Here is a 15,752-nt window from a genome sequence, read left to right on the forward strand (position 1 = left end):
GACCCCCAGTTAAATTGAAAGCCAACTCAGCATTTTTACAGCTTGGAAAACAACTGATTAAGCAAAGGTGAAAAGTGCATTACGAGGAAGACCTACAGCCTTCCTCCCAACGACCACTGCCCACATCCTGAAGACCCCGGCCAACAATTCTTGGAAGACTTTTGCGCAAGCGCAAGGACTGATAAGCTAATTAGCATACGAAGCGAGGGTGGGCGGGGTTAGGTAATGAATATGTATAGGTGCTAATTGAATATTCATTGTTTTGCTGTATAAATATGAGATAGTTTGTCACTTCGAACATGCACGATAGGCGGAAGGATCCCCCGTGCATCCAGCGCTGCAATAAAGAATATACCACTTAAGGAAATTTCGGCTTTGAACTTTAAATCAGTTACATTAGGCAAAAGAATTTTCATAGTGTCTAGCCAAGCATTATCCAGCTCCTTACTTCAGCAGGGAGCTTTTGCAACTCCCGCTCCTCAAGCGGAGCTCCTTGTTTTTATAATACAAAAGACAATGAACAAGCATTTATTGTGTATTACACTTCCCAGCTCAAACTGGGACCCCCAGCCCCTTCCCATTATGAACTGGGACCCTTAACCCCTTCCCAGTATGAATTGGGCCCACCCCAGTACAAAGTGGGACCCCCATACCCTTCCCAGTATGAACTGGGCCCATTCCACTGCAAACTGGGAACTTTCCCAGTACAAAGCAGGGCTCCCAGCTCCAAGCCAGCTCAAACTGGGATTGTCCCCAGCTCAGACTGGGACCCCCAGCCCTTTCCCAGTATGAACTGGGCTCCCCAGCCTCATCCCAGTACAAACTGAGACCCTCAGCCCTTTCCCAGTATGAATTGGGCCCGTCCCAGTTGGAACTGGGCCCCCCAGCCCCATCCCAGTACAAACTGGGCCCATTCCCAGTACAGACTGGCCGCCTTTCCCTTTGCCCCGCCCCCCGTTGCCAGGCAACCGACGCCATTTCGTCCTGCCCCGCCGGGCTGCCCGCACTGCGCATGCGCGCGCGCCGGCCTCCCATTGGCTCCCGCCCCGCGGCTTCAAACTGTCCGGCGGGAGCGATGGCGGCGGAGGCTGCGGCTGGTGCGGGGGGGGGCTTGTGGGGGGGGATCTGAGGGGATCTGTGGGGATTTGGGGGAAAATGGGGGGCTGGGGGGGCTCAGGGGGGTTTGGAGAAGGGGTGCGAGGCTCTGGGGGGCGTCTGGCGGTGAGGGGAGAGGGGCTGTGAGGGGCAAAAGGGGCTGTGAGGGGCATTTTGTGAGGGAACAGGCTGTGAGGGGACGTTTTGTGAGGAGATGAGGGGTTAAAGGACGCTTCGTGAGGGGAGAGGGGGCTGTGAGGGGATATTTTGTGAGGGGATGAGGGGCTGTGAGGGGGCATTTTGTGAGGGGATGAGGGGTTAAGGGACACTTCATGAGGGGACAGGGACTGTGAGGGGGTATTTTGTGAGGGAACACAGAGCTGTGAGCGGAAAAGGGGCTGTGAGGGGACAAATCCTGAGGCACTGGTGTGTGAGGGAACATTTTGTGAGGGGCTGCGAGGGGGACAAGGGGCTGAGGGGACGGGGCTGCGAGGGGGCATTTTGGGGGTGTCAAGGGGCTGCGAGGGGACAAATCCTTAGGGAAGCAGTCAGGGAAGGGACATTTTTTGAGGGGACGGGGGGGCTTTGAGGGGACACTTTTCTAGGTGACAGGGGGCTGCGAGGACCCGGCGTCCACCCAGCCCCCCCTCAACGGCTGCCAATGCCCCCCCAGCACCCCCCCGGCGGGTTCAGGTCTGCGTCCGCCTGCGCCCCGGCCCCCCCGGTGAGGAGCCCTGCCTGCTGCCCCTCGACTGCCACACCCTGCAGCTGCGTGAGGACCCCCCCCACGCCCCCTCCTGCTACCGGTGAGCCTCGGGAGGGGGATGGCGGGCAGCACCCATGGGTGCTCCCCCCCTCCCTCACATTTTAACCCCTTTTTCCCCTCAGCTTCGATGCTGTTTACGCCGCCGCCAGCTCCACCGCCGCCGTCTACGAGGGCTCCGTCCGCCCGCTGCTGGCCCAGTTCCTGGCCGGCCGCGACGTCACCATTCTCGCCTACGGGCCCAGCGGCTCCGGTGAGCCTCGACGCCCCCTCCCCATGCCGCGGCGACCCCCCAAAAGGCTGACACGGTGCCTCCGTGCCCCCCCCAGGGAAGACTCACACCATGCTGGGCGGTGAAGGGGAGCCCGGCTTGGTGCAGCGCGCCCTCGAGGAGCTTCTGCAGGCCGTGGGGGCCGGCCGCCGCCTCAGCGTGGCCTGCATGGAGGTGTACTGCGAGGAGGTGGGCTTGTGCCCCGTTCCCCCCCCTCAAATCGCCCCCCTTTTGGTCCACCTCCCCTCCCCAGGTGCCGGTGTCCCCCCATTTCTCGACCTGTGCCATCCCCAGTCTCCAGATCTGCATTCCCCTATAGGCAGATCCCCCCCAGACCCCACTATAGCCCCCAAAAAAGCATAATCCCCCCCCCAAAAACATATTCCCCCCCCAAATCCCCATATTCCCCCATATGACCACCCCAAAATCCCCATTTTGCCCCCATATGCCCCCCAAAATCCCCATTTTGCCCCCATATGCCCCCAAAATCCCCATATTCCCCCATATCCCCCCCGAAATCTCCATTTTGTCCCCAGGTGCAGCCTGGTCCCTGCTGGGCACTGCTTGGGTGCTCCCCAGCGCTGTCCTTCTGTGGCCAGGAGTGGGGGCAGCAGGCAGCAAGCTTGCACTGGGCGACCCTCGCTGACGGGCGGAGGGAGGAGCAGGGGCACCTTGCAGAGGAGCTGTGGTTGAGGAGCCAGGGCGCGCATCCCTTGTCCTGAGCTGAGGGCCAGCAGCAAGCGAGATGGAGGGCTGCTGGAGGGTGACCATCGCCTCTGATATGGTTTCCCAGTTCCCAGTGCTCCTGAATCTCTCCCCCAAAGGTAAGGGTGTCAGGAGCCCCTTCGCAAGGGGTGGCCCAGGGGCTGCCAGCTGTCCTAAGCTGCAAGTCCTGGGCTGGGGGGTGGTGGCGGTGCTGGACAGAGCTGGTGGCTGCTGCAAGAGCCCTGCCTGAGGGTCCCGCTGGGCTCAGGGGACAATGTGGCAGCCAGGACTCCTGGCTCCTGATGCTAGGGCTGTCCTCAGCCCCAGGGCTCCTCTGGGCATGGCTCAGCCTCCTCGTGATGGGGACAATCCAGGGCCAGGTTTCCCTGGGAGCTGCTGCCTCTTTGGGATCTGGCTCTGGGAGGAAAGACCTCTGGTGTCCCAGAGACTGGTGTGGCCTGCAGCTCCACAGGCCTCTCAGGAATGTCCCAGGAATGCCCGCATGGTGTTTTTCAGGGGGGCTCGCGTATGCCTGCATGTGTCCTCGCCTGGGTGAGGTGCTTGCCAAGAGGTGGTGAGCTGGCTGGCCTGGAGCCTGACCTGGCTTTTCCTTGCTTCCCAGAGACTGAGGCTATCTGGGATGCTGTATCCGAGCAAATTCTGGAAGCGCTGAAGCGGGATAAGGTGGGCTGGTGTCCTGGGCCCTGCAGAGCAATCCCTACCCGAGCACTGAGACCGCCCAGGGTGCCCGGAGCAGCTTGCTGGCCAGCTGGGAGAGAAACCAAGGCCAGATCTGCTCTGCTTCTCAGGGGTTTGGCACACCCTAGGGCTTCACTCTTCCCTGCGGCCTGAGTGGAGAGGGCGAGCAGAGAGATGGGGGAATATCCTGGGTCCGTGCCTAGGATAATCAGTCCCAGGCCTAAGCTGTGTGCTGGAAACCTCTGGGCTCTTCCCTAGCCAAGGGATGGTGGCAAATCCTGGGAGGGGGGTGATGAAAGAAACGGAGGATGCGGCTCTTCTCCAAAGCTTTCCAAAGTGCCCCACCTTGCCCCATTGTCCCTCAGGAGCGGGCAGGGCACACAGCAGTGTCCCCCTGCTCTGAGAGTCATCCCTTTTCCCGTCTCTCAAGAACTCCCTCCTCAGCCTTTCTGTCTTCTCTGTGTGCAGGCTGTTCAGGTTGCGGGACTCGGGACCTTTGCTGTTCTCCAAGAGCAATTCCACGTCAAGCAAAAGCGGCTCTTGATTCGCAAACCCTTCTTCCAGCTGGACGTTGATGAGGGGTGGCTGGAGGACATGTACTGTCCCCCTGAGATCCTCCCTGGCGAGAAGGCAGCAGCCCCCCTCTTCCTGCCCCATGTCCGGAAGGATTTGTTCTCCCTGCTCTTTGGAAAGGCCTGGGAGAGGCAGAGGATTGTCTCCAACGGTCAGGGTGGAGCTTGAGTTCCCCCAGAAGACCCCGTGGCCCCGGAGCTGTTTCTCTTAGCGACCCTTCCTCTAGGCCCTTGTTTGGAATGCTGCAAGCAACTTGGGCTTGCTGTGGCGCTGAGGATGTTGCTTCTCCTTGGAGATGACGTCGAGGTCGAGCAGCTGAACTACCTGCAGCTAGCGCGAGCCACCTCCTTCCCACTGTACGTGGAGCAGGAGTGTGTGCAAGAGACCATCATCTTGTACTGTTGCCTCCTGAAGAACAAGGAGCACGTCCCCTTTGCCTTCAGGGACGTCGGTGTTTTGACGTGCGAGGATGATTTCCTGTGCATGAAGTTTTATCCGGACTGTGTTAAACGTCTGGAGAGCGCTGAGGACCTCATTGCAATGCTCCACAGTGTAAGCTGGTGATGTTTTGAGGGCTACTTCAATTTCTTTGGGAATCCTGTGGAAGGGTGATCAATGCGACCGCTGTTGGCCAGCCTGGACACGGCAGGCCAGTCAGATGCCTTTCCCCACGCCTGCCCCATTAGCTGCTTTCTCCATTAGCTCTTCTGAGCGTCTGGATGCTGGCCGCTGCAAAAGGCCTGGCAGCGTTACTGTACAGCCTCAATATTCTGCCATGCTCCTCCAGAGCAGAGCAAAGGTGGATGGAAGAGGCTTTGGAGGAGGGTTTTGGAGAGAAGGCTTTCTTTTGGCTTGGGAGACAGGTTTGCTTCCTGTCAATGAGAGCCCTGAGAAAAGTGCCTCAGAAACCCTCCAGCAGGTCTGTGTCTCTTTGCAGAGAATGTGGCCGGCACACCCGACTGCCTTGAGTGGAGAGACCACCGCTCGTGCGATCCAGATGTTCCCAAGGTGAGTGCATTTCCTCCGCAGCCCTTGGCTTCCCACCTCCTCCTTTGGAACGTGCGCGGTCGGGTCTCCACGCTCAGCATCCAGTCGGGGCTAAATCCTGAAGAGACTGGGTCCTGGTTAACTCATGCTGACTTTCGGCTACGAGTGTCTTCACCTGGCGAGGAGGGGCATTGCGGTTGTGCTTCTTGTGCCCGTGCTGCCGCGATTCCCCTCAGAGAGAACTGCCTGCATGTGGAGGGGAATTTAGGCTACCTTTTCTGGTGTTGCGGGAAGCTTGACAACAAACCCCATGCGTGAACGTGACGCAAAAGGGATGCCATGTCCCGTGCAACACCAGGAGGATTACTGCCAGCAAGCTGCAACGGGTAGGAGGCCAGCCTTCTTCAAGCCCGTGTCATTTCTTTGCCGGGTTTCATCTGACTGTGAGGACAAGGCCAGAGGCCAAAGTGTGGTTCGCCTCGCAGCAGCAAGCTGCAGGAGAGTGCAGGATGAGAGGAGGTAAGGGTCCGTGCTGTCTGGGGGTGGTCCCTGCCCCATGCTGGCTGACTGCAACCAGCTTAAAAGGCAGTGCCCATGCGGCTGCTCTGAAGAGCTTCCTCCTTTCCTAGTTTCATTGTGCCATCCTGGCAAGCTGCTGCAGAGGCGGAAGCTTTCCCTCCCCACGGTGAGAAGCTGGGAGCCAGGCACGAGGCAGCAAGATCTGGAGAAGAAGCCTTCCACCAGGTGAGACCCTTGGGGGAAAGGAGGAAGGAGCCACTTGCAGCCACACAGGAGAGATGTCCCCTTTGGACCCACCAGGCGCAGGGACTCAGAAAGGCTCCTGACACCCGTCCCGGAGGAGGCCGCTCTCTCCACGCATGGCAAGCGTGCAGCACGTTTGCCTGAGACTGGCACGCCAGCTTCATTTTCCACCAGGGCCCTGATCCTTGGGGGAGCTGGATGCAGAGCCTTGTTGCAGAAGCTCTTGTCCCTTCAGGAGCCCCCCCACATTGCAAGAGTCCATCTCTTTGTCTGTGGGAGCAAACGTCCCCTGCGGTTTCTTCCAGCTGCCCCGCAGCTTCTTCCAGCCTAAGGAGCTGTGATACCAGATGGAAACGTTTCTTTCCAAACGATATCCCAGACTTTGTGGCAGGCACAAGAGAGTGCCGAGGGAGGGAGGTGGCATGCCTGCCCTCCTTGCCTGATGGCGTTCTCCGATGTTGCTGGCTCCCCAGCGATAATCTGCTTTCCACCCATAAGCCCGGCTGGGCCGTATTGGTGTCTCTAGGATCCTGTCCTTGCACAAGACACTGCTCCTCTCCTTCTGCCACCACAGAGGGCCTGGATACGGGCATCGCGAGCCTTCCTGAAGGCAGCTGGTGCCACTGCTTCGCGGTTGGCTCTCTCCGTGTCTGCTGAAGCGAACACGGCCAGTCCAACACCCATTCGCTGCGGAACTGCCGTCTGCTGCAGAGGCTGACGCAGCTTGCGAGCGCGGACTGGAGACCGAATTCCCCTGGGCTCATGCAGCCTCCCGGTGTCTGTTTGCAGTGTGCTCCCCCCGTGTCCAGGCAGCTCCCCCAGGACAAAGAAGACAGACAGGCAGGAAGCAGCTCCTCAAGCCAAGTCCACCAGCACTGCGCTCCCTACTCCCGAAGCCTCTCGGAGATTGGTGCAGGTACCTGCTCTGCCTTGCTGCAATGACCACGCGGTTTGGGACTGTACTAAAGCCTCTTTGTGTGGAGCGATCCCAAGCCGGACCCTTGGGATGCGTTCATTTTCACACTTGTTACCTCCTTCTTCTCTTCCTCGGGAGATGGAAGGTGGTGTCCCGCACACCTTCCCTGCCTCTTGCTGCCTCCCGTGTTGCCATGAGCCGCTTCATTTGGACCAGGGGCAATGGAAAAGGAATGAGGGCTTTCTGGGTCTTTGATGGCAGAGGTCTTTGGTCCAACAGCTGAGACCAATCCTGTCTGCCGTTGTGTTTTTTGTTTGTTTTCCTCCAGGAGGTCTGGAACCTGTCCTCGCAGTGGGACCAAACAAAGAGCTCGTGGCCCTTGTACCAAAAGCGAATACAGCAAGCCCAGGCAGAAATGGCTGCTTGGGGAGCCTGGTCTCAGGGGGAGGACCGAGAGACACCTCAGGTACTGGCCGTGACCAACACCGCTGAGAAGAGCAGCGATCCTCCCCGCCAGGGCTCCGAGGGGGGCAGGTCCCAGGGTGGTGGGAGCAGGACGGGCACCAGGGCGCAGGGCAGGGCTTTGCCTGCTCCTCCCTGTGAGGGAGAGGCTGTCAGCAGAAAGCGAGGGATCAAAGCAGCAGCCAGACGTGGGCCGGCAGTGCCGAGTCGCCTGCTTCCCAGGTCCTGCTGCAGGGTCCTTTCAAGGGGTCCTCTGGGAAACAGCAGCCGTGTGTCCAGTCCTGTCTGATGAGAGCGTCTTCTCCTTGCATCAGGTCACCAGGCAACATGATTGGATTCCCCATCCCCCAGCCCAGCCCAGGAGCAAGGAGGTCGTGAGGAGGTGGAGGAAGGTTCAGATCCCTGCCCCAGAAGAGGAGTGGAGAGCGGCAGCCAAGCTGGAGAGCCTCCAGCCTGAGTAAGTGTGTGCCGGCTGCGTTCACGTGCTGGGGCACTCGAGTAGCTGCTGAGCGATGTCAGGAGATGTCCAGCAGCCCGGTCCCTGAGTCCTGGGCTTGCCTATGACACCCTTGGCTTTCTCCTAAAGCGGGCATGACCTTGGTTACCGCCAAGGCCTAAAACTCATCACAGGGCGGAAGGGTGGGTGCACGTGGCACCGCGTGGGTGCAGGGTCTGGATGAGGGGAGAGGCAGAAGGGGTGTCTGGCAGAGGCTGAGGGATCCCTTTGTCCTGGTGTTGCAGCCACCTTTCCCCACGAGCACTGCAAGTTTTGAAAAGGTCGGAGCCGCATCGCAGTCAACAAAGGGTGTTCAGAAGTGCTGCGGAGGAAAAGCGGCTGCGGCAAGAGCAGCAGCAGCAGCGGCTCCCCTGGTAAGTATCTCCAGAAAGGGATGGTGCTTCCCGCTGCTGCAAGGCCCGTCCTTCCCGTGGGGGCAGCACTGGGACAGAGAGGGCATTCCGGGGCCCTCCGCTCCCCCTGCCTCAGCCCCAGGCTGATGAGCTTGGGCACTAGGCATCTGTCGCAGCTGACGGCAACCTTGAAGCTTCATGGGAAGCAGACCCCTACGTGCACGGCCCGAGCTAAGCCTGCAGTACTTCTCTGCGTTCAGCCTGTACACAACCTGATCATCCTCTTTTCTTTCTGACTCCCTAGCGCTAGATGCTGGTACCGCAACGGAGGGGAAGGTGCTGGGAATGCTGAAGGCAGCAGCGGAGCTCTGAGCAAAGGGGCTGGGAAGCTCTCCCGCTTTCCACCCCTGAATGGAAAATAAAGAGCACAGCCAGACTGCTTGTGTCGCTTCATCCGCCGTAGCAAAGCACTGCCCTGATTCACACCACCATCTCCATTAGGCACACGGGCACATCCCAAGGATGCCCCGGCTTCTCCGTGCAGCACACAGGCATCTCCCTGGAGCAGCCAACAATCTCCCCAGACCACCAGTCTTGCTAGCAGGACCTCGGCACAAGTCCTCTGATCAAGCCGTCTTTTCCAAGGAGCGTTCTGGCAACTCCCTGGAGAAGCCAAACATGTCCCTGGGGAAAGTAAAAGTCTCCCCTGGGAATACAAGCATCTTCCTGAAGCACCCTCCATGGCACCCAAGTATCTCCCCAGGGAATATAGGCACCTCTTGAAATCAGAAATACTTCCCGCAGGACACGTGAGCATTGAGCTGGAGTAGACAAGCATCTCCCCAGGACACCTAAGCACTACCTTTTCCCTCTCAGGCATCTTCCGAGGGCATTCCAGCACCTCACAGGAGATCCCAACTCTAGGTGGGTTCACCTGAACAATTTCCGCTGTGAACCCATCTCCTGCTGATGCTCTAAGACATCGCCCAAAGGCATACAAGCATTTCTTGGAGGAACCCAGGAACCTCTATAGAGAACCCAAGCACCTCCTTGGAAGAATGAAACACCTCCCTGGGGAACAGTAGAATAACCCCATGGGTGCCCAAGCACCTGCATAGGTCACCCCAGAAGATCTTTCAAGAACCAAGGAATTCCCTCCATTGATGAAGCACCTCTATGAAGAAATCCTATCCTGCCCCGGGTCAGAGAAACCTCCCTGGGTAAATCACGCAACGTCCTGGAGGAGCAAAGGATCTTCTTGGGTGTACAAGCATTTTCCCATGGTAGGCAAGCACCTCCCTGGGGACAACCAGCACCTGCCTCTGGGTCACTCATCCCCTTCCCTGTGGAACACGAGCATCTTGTCGGGACAACCAAGAACCTCCCTAAAGCACTGAACAACACACTTAGTGCAGTCCAGCAACTCCCTGGAGCACACAACCTGCTCTCTGCTGGACCCAGGCAACTCCGGAGGTTCCTTGTGACCCCAAAGGAATCAAGCACCTTCCTAGAGAGCCCAAGGATATTCCCAGGGCACACAAGCACCTCCCTGGGGCACATAAGCATATTCCAGGGGCAGAAGAAAAGCCTCCCTGGAGCACACAAACTTCTGCCCTCCTAACAAAAGTTTCTGCCCTGGCCATACAACTCCTGCAGCACAGAAGCACCTCCCTGGAACACCCAAGCACCTCACTGGAGCACCCAAGAATCTCCCCACCGCACTCCTACATCTGAGTGGAGAACCCGAGCGTCTCCTCGGGTCATCAAAACACCACCTGGGGCACACAAACTTGCTGTCACCCCTTGGATCCTGCGACACAGGCCCTGAGCCCGGCACAAGGATGGAGATAGTCCAGCAGCCAAATGCCCCCCTACACCTGGGGGGAGTGGGCAGTGCTGGACGTGGCTGACAAGAGAGGCTTCAGGTACAAAGGCCCTGGACCACCCTCCTGGTCTGTCCGTGCCAGCAGGGCACAGCCCAGCTGCCTCCCTCCTGCACCAGCCTGTCTTTGATCTCTGCCACGCGATCCAAAGCCAGCAGTGCATGTCCTCCCTCTGCACGGTCGCATATCCCAGCTCGACACGGATGTTTCTCTCTACTGGGAAGCTTCCAGCCCAGCTCAGCTGCCCCCCAGCTCTCCCAGTAGCCTAGGCTGGGCTGGTCCCACGGCAGTGCCCATCGCAGGCTGCTGCAGGGCTCTGGGCACTGCCACCACAGCTCCAGTTCCCATTCACTCCTGATTAACTCAGAATGGGTCTCAGACCAACATTTATTTGGTTAAAATACACAGAGATCCTGGCTCCTTGACTACAGAAATCCTGGGTCACACAGAAAGGGTGATACTCAGGCAGGAAGGAATGAAAAAGGGCATTTTTGTGTAGGCAACAATATCACAAGGGCAGAAAGGAAAATTGAAGAAACAAACGCCATATGGAAAGGCAAGATGGCCTGTCATGAATAATACTTGGAGCCATCTGCAGAAGAAGGCAGACAGTCTGTGGCCACTGATAAACGCCCAGTCAGCAGTTTCCATATTGAATCTTTGAGCTCCTGGTTTCTCATGCTGTAGATGAAGGGGTTCACTACTGGAGGCAGCACGGAGTACAGAACTGCCACTGCCAGGTTCAGAGATGGTGAGGAGATGGAGGGGAGCTTCAGGTAGGCAAAAATTCCAGTACATAGAAACAAGGAGACATGGGCCTGTCCACAGGCTGCAGGGGAACTTGTGCTCTGTACCTGGAGCACCTCCTGCCTTCTTTCTGCACTGACCTTGGTGTCTGCAGGGCTGATTCTTACTTCTTTCTCTCCCAGCTGCTGTTGCCCAGCATGTTTGTTCCTTTTTAAATCTGTTCTCACAGAGGTGTGACCAGCATTGATTATTGGCTTGGCTCTGGCCAGCAGCTGCTCTGGCCTGGAACAGGCTGGGCATGGTCAGCAGGTGGTGAGCAATTAGCATTGTGCATCACTTACTTCGTGCATTCTTCTATCATCATCATCATAATCATCGTCATCTTGCTTATTATTACTTTATTATTATTTCCCTTCCTTTTCTGTCCTACCGAATTCTCTCTGCTTAACTAATCTGCTGTCCTTCTATGATGAGATGACCAGCTGAACAGATGAGGGGAGAGCAGTGGATGTGGTCCACATGGACTTCAGCAAGGCTTTTGACACTGTCACCCATAACACCCTCATAGGAAAGCTCAGGAAATGCAGGCTAGATGAGTGGACAGTGGGGAGGATGGACAGTTGCCTGGATGGCAGAGCTTGGAGGGCTGTGCTCAGTGCTGTAGGGTCTAGCTGGAGGCCTGTAGCTAGTGGTGTCCCCTGGGGATTCATACTGGGTCCAGTCTTGTTCAACTTACTCATCAATTATGGACCTGGATGATGGAACAGAGTACACCCTCAGCAAGTTTGCTGACGACACAAAGCTGGGAGTGGCTGATACCCCAGAGGGCTGTGCTGCCATTCAGAGGGACCTCAACATGCTGGAGGGCTGGGCCAAGAGGAACCTCATGAAGTTCAACATGGGCAAGTGCAGGGTCCTGCTCCTAGGGTGGAATAACCCCAAGCACCAGGGCAGGCTGTGGGGTGACCTTCTGGAGAGCAGCTCTGCAGAAAGGGACCTGGGAGTCCTGGGGGAAAGCAGGCTGAGCACGAGCCAGCAGTGTGCCCTTGTGGCCAAGAAGGCCAACAGGATTCTGGGGTGCATTCCTAAGAGTGCTGCCAGGAGGCCAAGGGAAGTGATCCTCCCCCTCTACTCAGCCCTGGTGAGGCCGCACCTGCAGTCCTGTGTCCAGTTCTGGACTCTCCAGTACAAGAGGGACATGGAACTACTGGAGCAAGTCCAGAGGAAGGCTGCAAAGATCATTATGGGATTGGAGCACCTGTCATACAAGGACAGGCTGAGAGAACTATTTTGCCTGGAAAAGAGAAGACTGCGAGGGGATCTTACCAATGGGCACAATTATTTGAGGGAAGGGAGTCAAAAGGATGGGACCAGACTCTTTTCAGTGGTGCCCAGCAACAGGACAATAGGTACACACTGACACACAGGAAGTTTCGGCTGAATATGAGAGGACACTTCTTTACTGTAAGGGTGACAGAGCGCTGGAACAGGTTGCCCAAAGAGGTTGTGGAGTCTTCTTCTCTGGAAATATTCAAAGCCCACCTGGATGTGATCCTGTGCAACATCTGCTAGGCGACCCTGCTTGACAGGGGTGGTTGCACTAGATGATCTCCAAAGATCCTTTCCAACCTCAACCATTGTGTGACTCTGTGATATAACGCTTACAACAATTTTTTAACATGGTCAGATCTATCATTATCTCTACCATTCAGTGCCCATGTTGGGCACCAAAATGAGTGTTGGGTTTAACCCGTCAGGCAGCCCAGCACCAAACAGCCATTTACTCCACCCCCGCCACGGGGATGGGAAAGACAATCATGAGAAAAAAAAAATATATGTATCTTATAGGTTGTGATAAAGTTTAACAGGACAGAAAATTAAGCAAAATAATAGTATGAGGCCCACTGTTGAGCAAGCTGTCTCCCTGCAGCCCATGGGTCCCACAGCAGAGCAGATCTCCATGCTGCAGCCTGTAGAGCAGCCCATGGTAGATGCCTGAAGGAGGCTGCGGCCCATGGAGAGCCCACCCAGGAGCAGAGGATCAAGGGGAAGCTGCTGCCTGTGGGGGACCTGTGTTGGAGCAGTTTGCTCCCGATGGATGTACACAGTGGTATGGACCTATATTGGAGCAGATCTTGAAGAACTGCTGCCTCTGAGAAGTCCAGGCAGGACCAATTTGGGAAGAACGGCATCCTTTGGGAGAGACCCCACACTGGAGTATGGGCAGAGAGTGACGGTGAAGGAGTGGCAGAGACAAAGCATCACGGGCTGACTGCAGTCCCCATTCCTAGTTCCCCTGTGCTGCTCAGGTGGATGAGGAATAAGATGGTGGGTGGGGAGGAAAGTGTTTTTAGTTTGCTTGTAGTTTCTTACTATTCTGGTCTGTTTAATCAATCATAGAATATCCCAAGTTGGAAGGGATAAACAAGGATCATCAAGTCCAACTCCTGGCTCCACACAGGTCTACACAAAATTCAGACCATATGACAGGGAACATAGTCCAAACACTTCTTAAACTCTGACAGGATTGGTGCTGTGACTACATCCCTGTGGAGCCTGTTCCAGTGCACGACCACCCTCTCGGTGAAGAACCTCTTCCTGATACACAACCTGAATCTCCCCTGTTGCAGCATGACTCCATTCTATCAGGTCCAATCACTGGTCACCAGAGAGAAGAGATCGGCACCTGCCCCTCCACTCCCTCTCGTAAGGAAACACAGAAAGCGTTAATTACATTCAATAAATTATCTTAATCTCCCTACACTGAGTCTGCTTTACCCGTGACTGCACTTGAGTGCTCCACCTGTCCCTTAAATCAACCCTAGAGCATTTTCCCATTTTGTTTTATTCATTTGTTCCTTTGAAGAGGGGGAGTGAAAGAGCAGTGTTGCAGAGTTCAGCTGCCCACCAGTGTGAAACTACCATACTGTACAGCTCCGTTATTGGCACAAGCTATGCATGGAGATGAAAAATTTCAGTCAGTGCATTGGGGAGATTCTGTTTTATTACAAAAAAAAAGAAAAGAGGGAAACAGTGCTCACATATAGGCAGACAAAAAAAATCACGTAGAGCAGTTTCATTCCTGAATGGACACTGTTTAAATCAAAAACAGTTTTCTAAGAAAGTAATGAATGTAAATGATACTGAACATAAAAGTAACAATAATGATAATGAAACAGGTATCCAGGAAATCACTTTAGGGAAAAGAGGGGAAATTTCTCAATATATTCAAACATCCATGAAGATACTTTTCTAATAGCACCTCTGAGCTCCTGGTTCTTCATGCTGTAGATGAGGGGGTTCACTACTGGAGGCACCACTGAGTATAGAACTGCCACCACCAGGTTTCAAGGATGGGGAAGAGATGGAGGGGGGCTTCAGGTAGGCAAATATGACAGTGCTGAGGAACAGGGAGACCACGAAGAGGTGAGGGACACATGTGGAAAGGGCTTTGTACTGTCCCCGCTCAGAGGGCATCCTCAGCACAGCCCTGAAGATCTGCACATAGGACAGTACGATGAATACAAAACATCCAAACCCCAAAAAAGCACTGAACATAAGAAATCCAACTTCCCTGAGGTAGGAGTCTGTGCAGGAGAGCTTGAGGATTGAGGGGATTTCACAGAAGAACTGGTCCACAGCATTGCCTTGGCAGAGGGGCAGGGAAAATGTATTGGCAGTGTGCAGCAGAGCATAGAGAACCCCACTGCCCCAGGCAGCTGCTGCCATCTGGGCACAAGCTCTGCTCCCCAGGAGGCTCCCGTAGTGCAAGGGCTTGCAGATGGCAATGTAGCGGTCATAGGACATGATGGTGAGAAGAGAATACTCTGCTGAAAACAATAATAAGAAGAAAAAGACCTGGACAGCACAGCCTGTGTAGGAAATGGCCCTGGTGTCCCAGAGGGAATTGGCCATGGCTTTGGGGACAGTGGTAGAGATGCAGCCCAGGTCGAGGAGGGCGAGGTTGAGGAGGAAGAAGTACATGGGGGTGTGGAGGCGGTGGTCGCAGGCTATGGCGGTGAGGATGAGGCCGTTGCTCAGGAGGGGAGCCAGGTAGATGCCCAGGAAGAGCGTGAAGTGCAGGAGCTGCAGCTCCCGTGTGTCTGTGAATGCCAGGAGGAGGAACTTGGTGATGGAGCTGCTGTTGGACATTTGATGCCTTTGGGCATGGGGACCTGTCTGGGGAGGAAAATACAGCAAAATATTATGCCAGATTCTTTGAGGAAAACTCGATTTCTTGTACAAACCTTGGAAGAGTGTGCTGAGGTCAAAATAATCTAATTTCAATGTGCAGATCTCCAAACTCCTCGGATATTGGTTATTGTCTCAGTTCTCCCCATGTAGCAAGAGACAGAAAGATTATTGCAGCTGACCTATTCGAGATGTCCAGTAGCATTTCCATGCCCTTAACTCTCACGTGTCTTCTCCATGGATAGCACAGATCTGCTATGGCAGAGCTGTGCCCTAGTGGAGGACAGCCTGCAGCCCAGCAGAACCCTTGCAGGAAAAGAGTGGAATGCCCTAAACATGGCGTGACCTGAACACAGAGACAGCTCATTCACAGCCCCACACACAGCATTTCCACAACCCTACACGTCAGGAAGGGACATGGATGCTTTTCCTCCATTAACATATCTGCATGGCAGAACGTGCAGGCTCCGTGTCTGAGCTGCACCTGAATTACATCGCTGACTCCAAAGGCGACTCATGAACAAGTTCCCATGCAATTATGTCTAGACCTCTATACTTGGGGAGGGGAAGAGTCCAGGGGGCTATATTATGAAGGCATCATCAGTGCAGGGATGGCAGGGAGGTGCCCAAATCGCCACTGCCATGGAGATACTGGGAGCAGCTCCCTCCCACCCCCTGCCCATGGATCTGCTGCCTGCAGCTGTCCCTGCCTGCAGCTGGGGCTCTGTCCCCACACCTCCTGCCTGCAGCTCACAGACCCCATCCCACCCGCTGGGTGCTCAGCTGTGCCCTGCAGACACCTCCTGGCAGCAGGGCTCTGCCCAGGGGCAGCTCGCTGGGGGCACGTCC

The 15,752-nt window shown here is 55.9% G+C and overlaps 1 protein-coding gene and 1 pseudogene across 6 annotated transcripts; one reads left to right on the top strand and one right to left on the bottom strand.

Moving 5' to 3' along the window:
- The first annotated feature begins 1,029 nt into the window (after positions 1-1,029).
- On the top strand, positions 1,030-13,740 carry LOC113840480 (uncharacterized). Of its 6 annotated transcripts, none has more exons than XM_038171948.2 (14): positions 1,030-1,097; positions 1,769-1,901; positions 1,984-2,318; positions 2,666-2,953; positions 3,351-3,518; positions 4,002-4,658; positions 5,044-5,114; positions 5,452-5,612; positions 5,723-5,837; positions 6,645-6,771; positions 7,100-7,237; positions 7,548-7,690; positions 7,975-8,103; positions 8,387-13,740. In XM_038171948.2, exons 6-14 carry the CDS (start codon positions 4,383-4,385, stop codon positions 8,502-8,504), a joined length of 1,278 nt encoding a protein of 425 aa, XP_038027876.1. In that variant the 5' UTR covers positions 1,030-1,097; positions 1,769-1,901; positions 1,984-2,318; positions 2,666-2,953; positions 3,351-3,518; positions 4,002-4,382; the 3' UTR covers positions 8,505-13,740. The 6 variants fall into 6 exon arrangements, with proteins under 6 accessions (XP_038027876.1, XP_038027880.1, XP_071885665.1 ...); XM_038171952.2 differs by having other exon boundaries at positions 3,457-3,518; XM_072029564.1 differs by having other exon boundaries at positions 1,984-2,111; positions 2,188-2,318; positions 3,351-4,658.
- On the bottom strand, positions 13,740-15,260 carry LOC139999916 (olfactory receptor 14C36-like; annotated as a pseudogene).
- Between the last annotated feature and the right edge of the window lie 492 nt (positions 15,261-15,752).

Source organism: Anas platyrhynchos, chromosome 30 (assembly GCF_047663525.1).
Source record: "Anas platyrhynchos isolate ZD024472 breed Pekin duck chromosome 30, IASCAAS_PekinDuck_T2T, whole genome shotgun sequence".
In the NCBI taxonomy this organism is placed as follows: Eukaryota; Metazoa; Chordata; class Aves; order Anseriformes; family Anatidae; genus Anas; species Anas platyrhynchos.

Coding starts and splice junctions, on each gene's coding strand:
- LOC113840480 (XM_072029563.1), top strand. CDS start 4,383: ATGTTGCTTCTCCTTGGAGATGACGTCGAGGTCGAGCAGCTGAACTAC. Junction 5,838..6,644: donor GAGAAGAAGCCTTCCACCAG/GTGAGACCCTTG, acceptor GTCTGTTTGCAG/TGTGCTCCCCCCGTGTCCAG. Junction 7,691..7,974: donor CTGGAGAGCCTCCAGCCTGA/GTAAGTGTGTGC, acceptor CTGGTGTTGCAG/CCACCTTTCCCCACGAGCAC.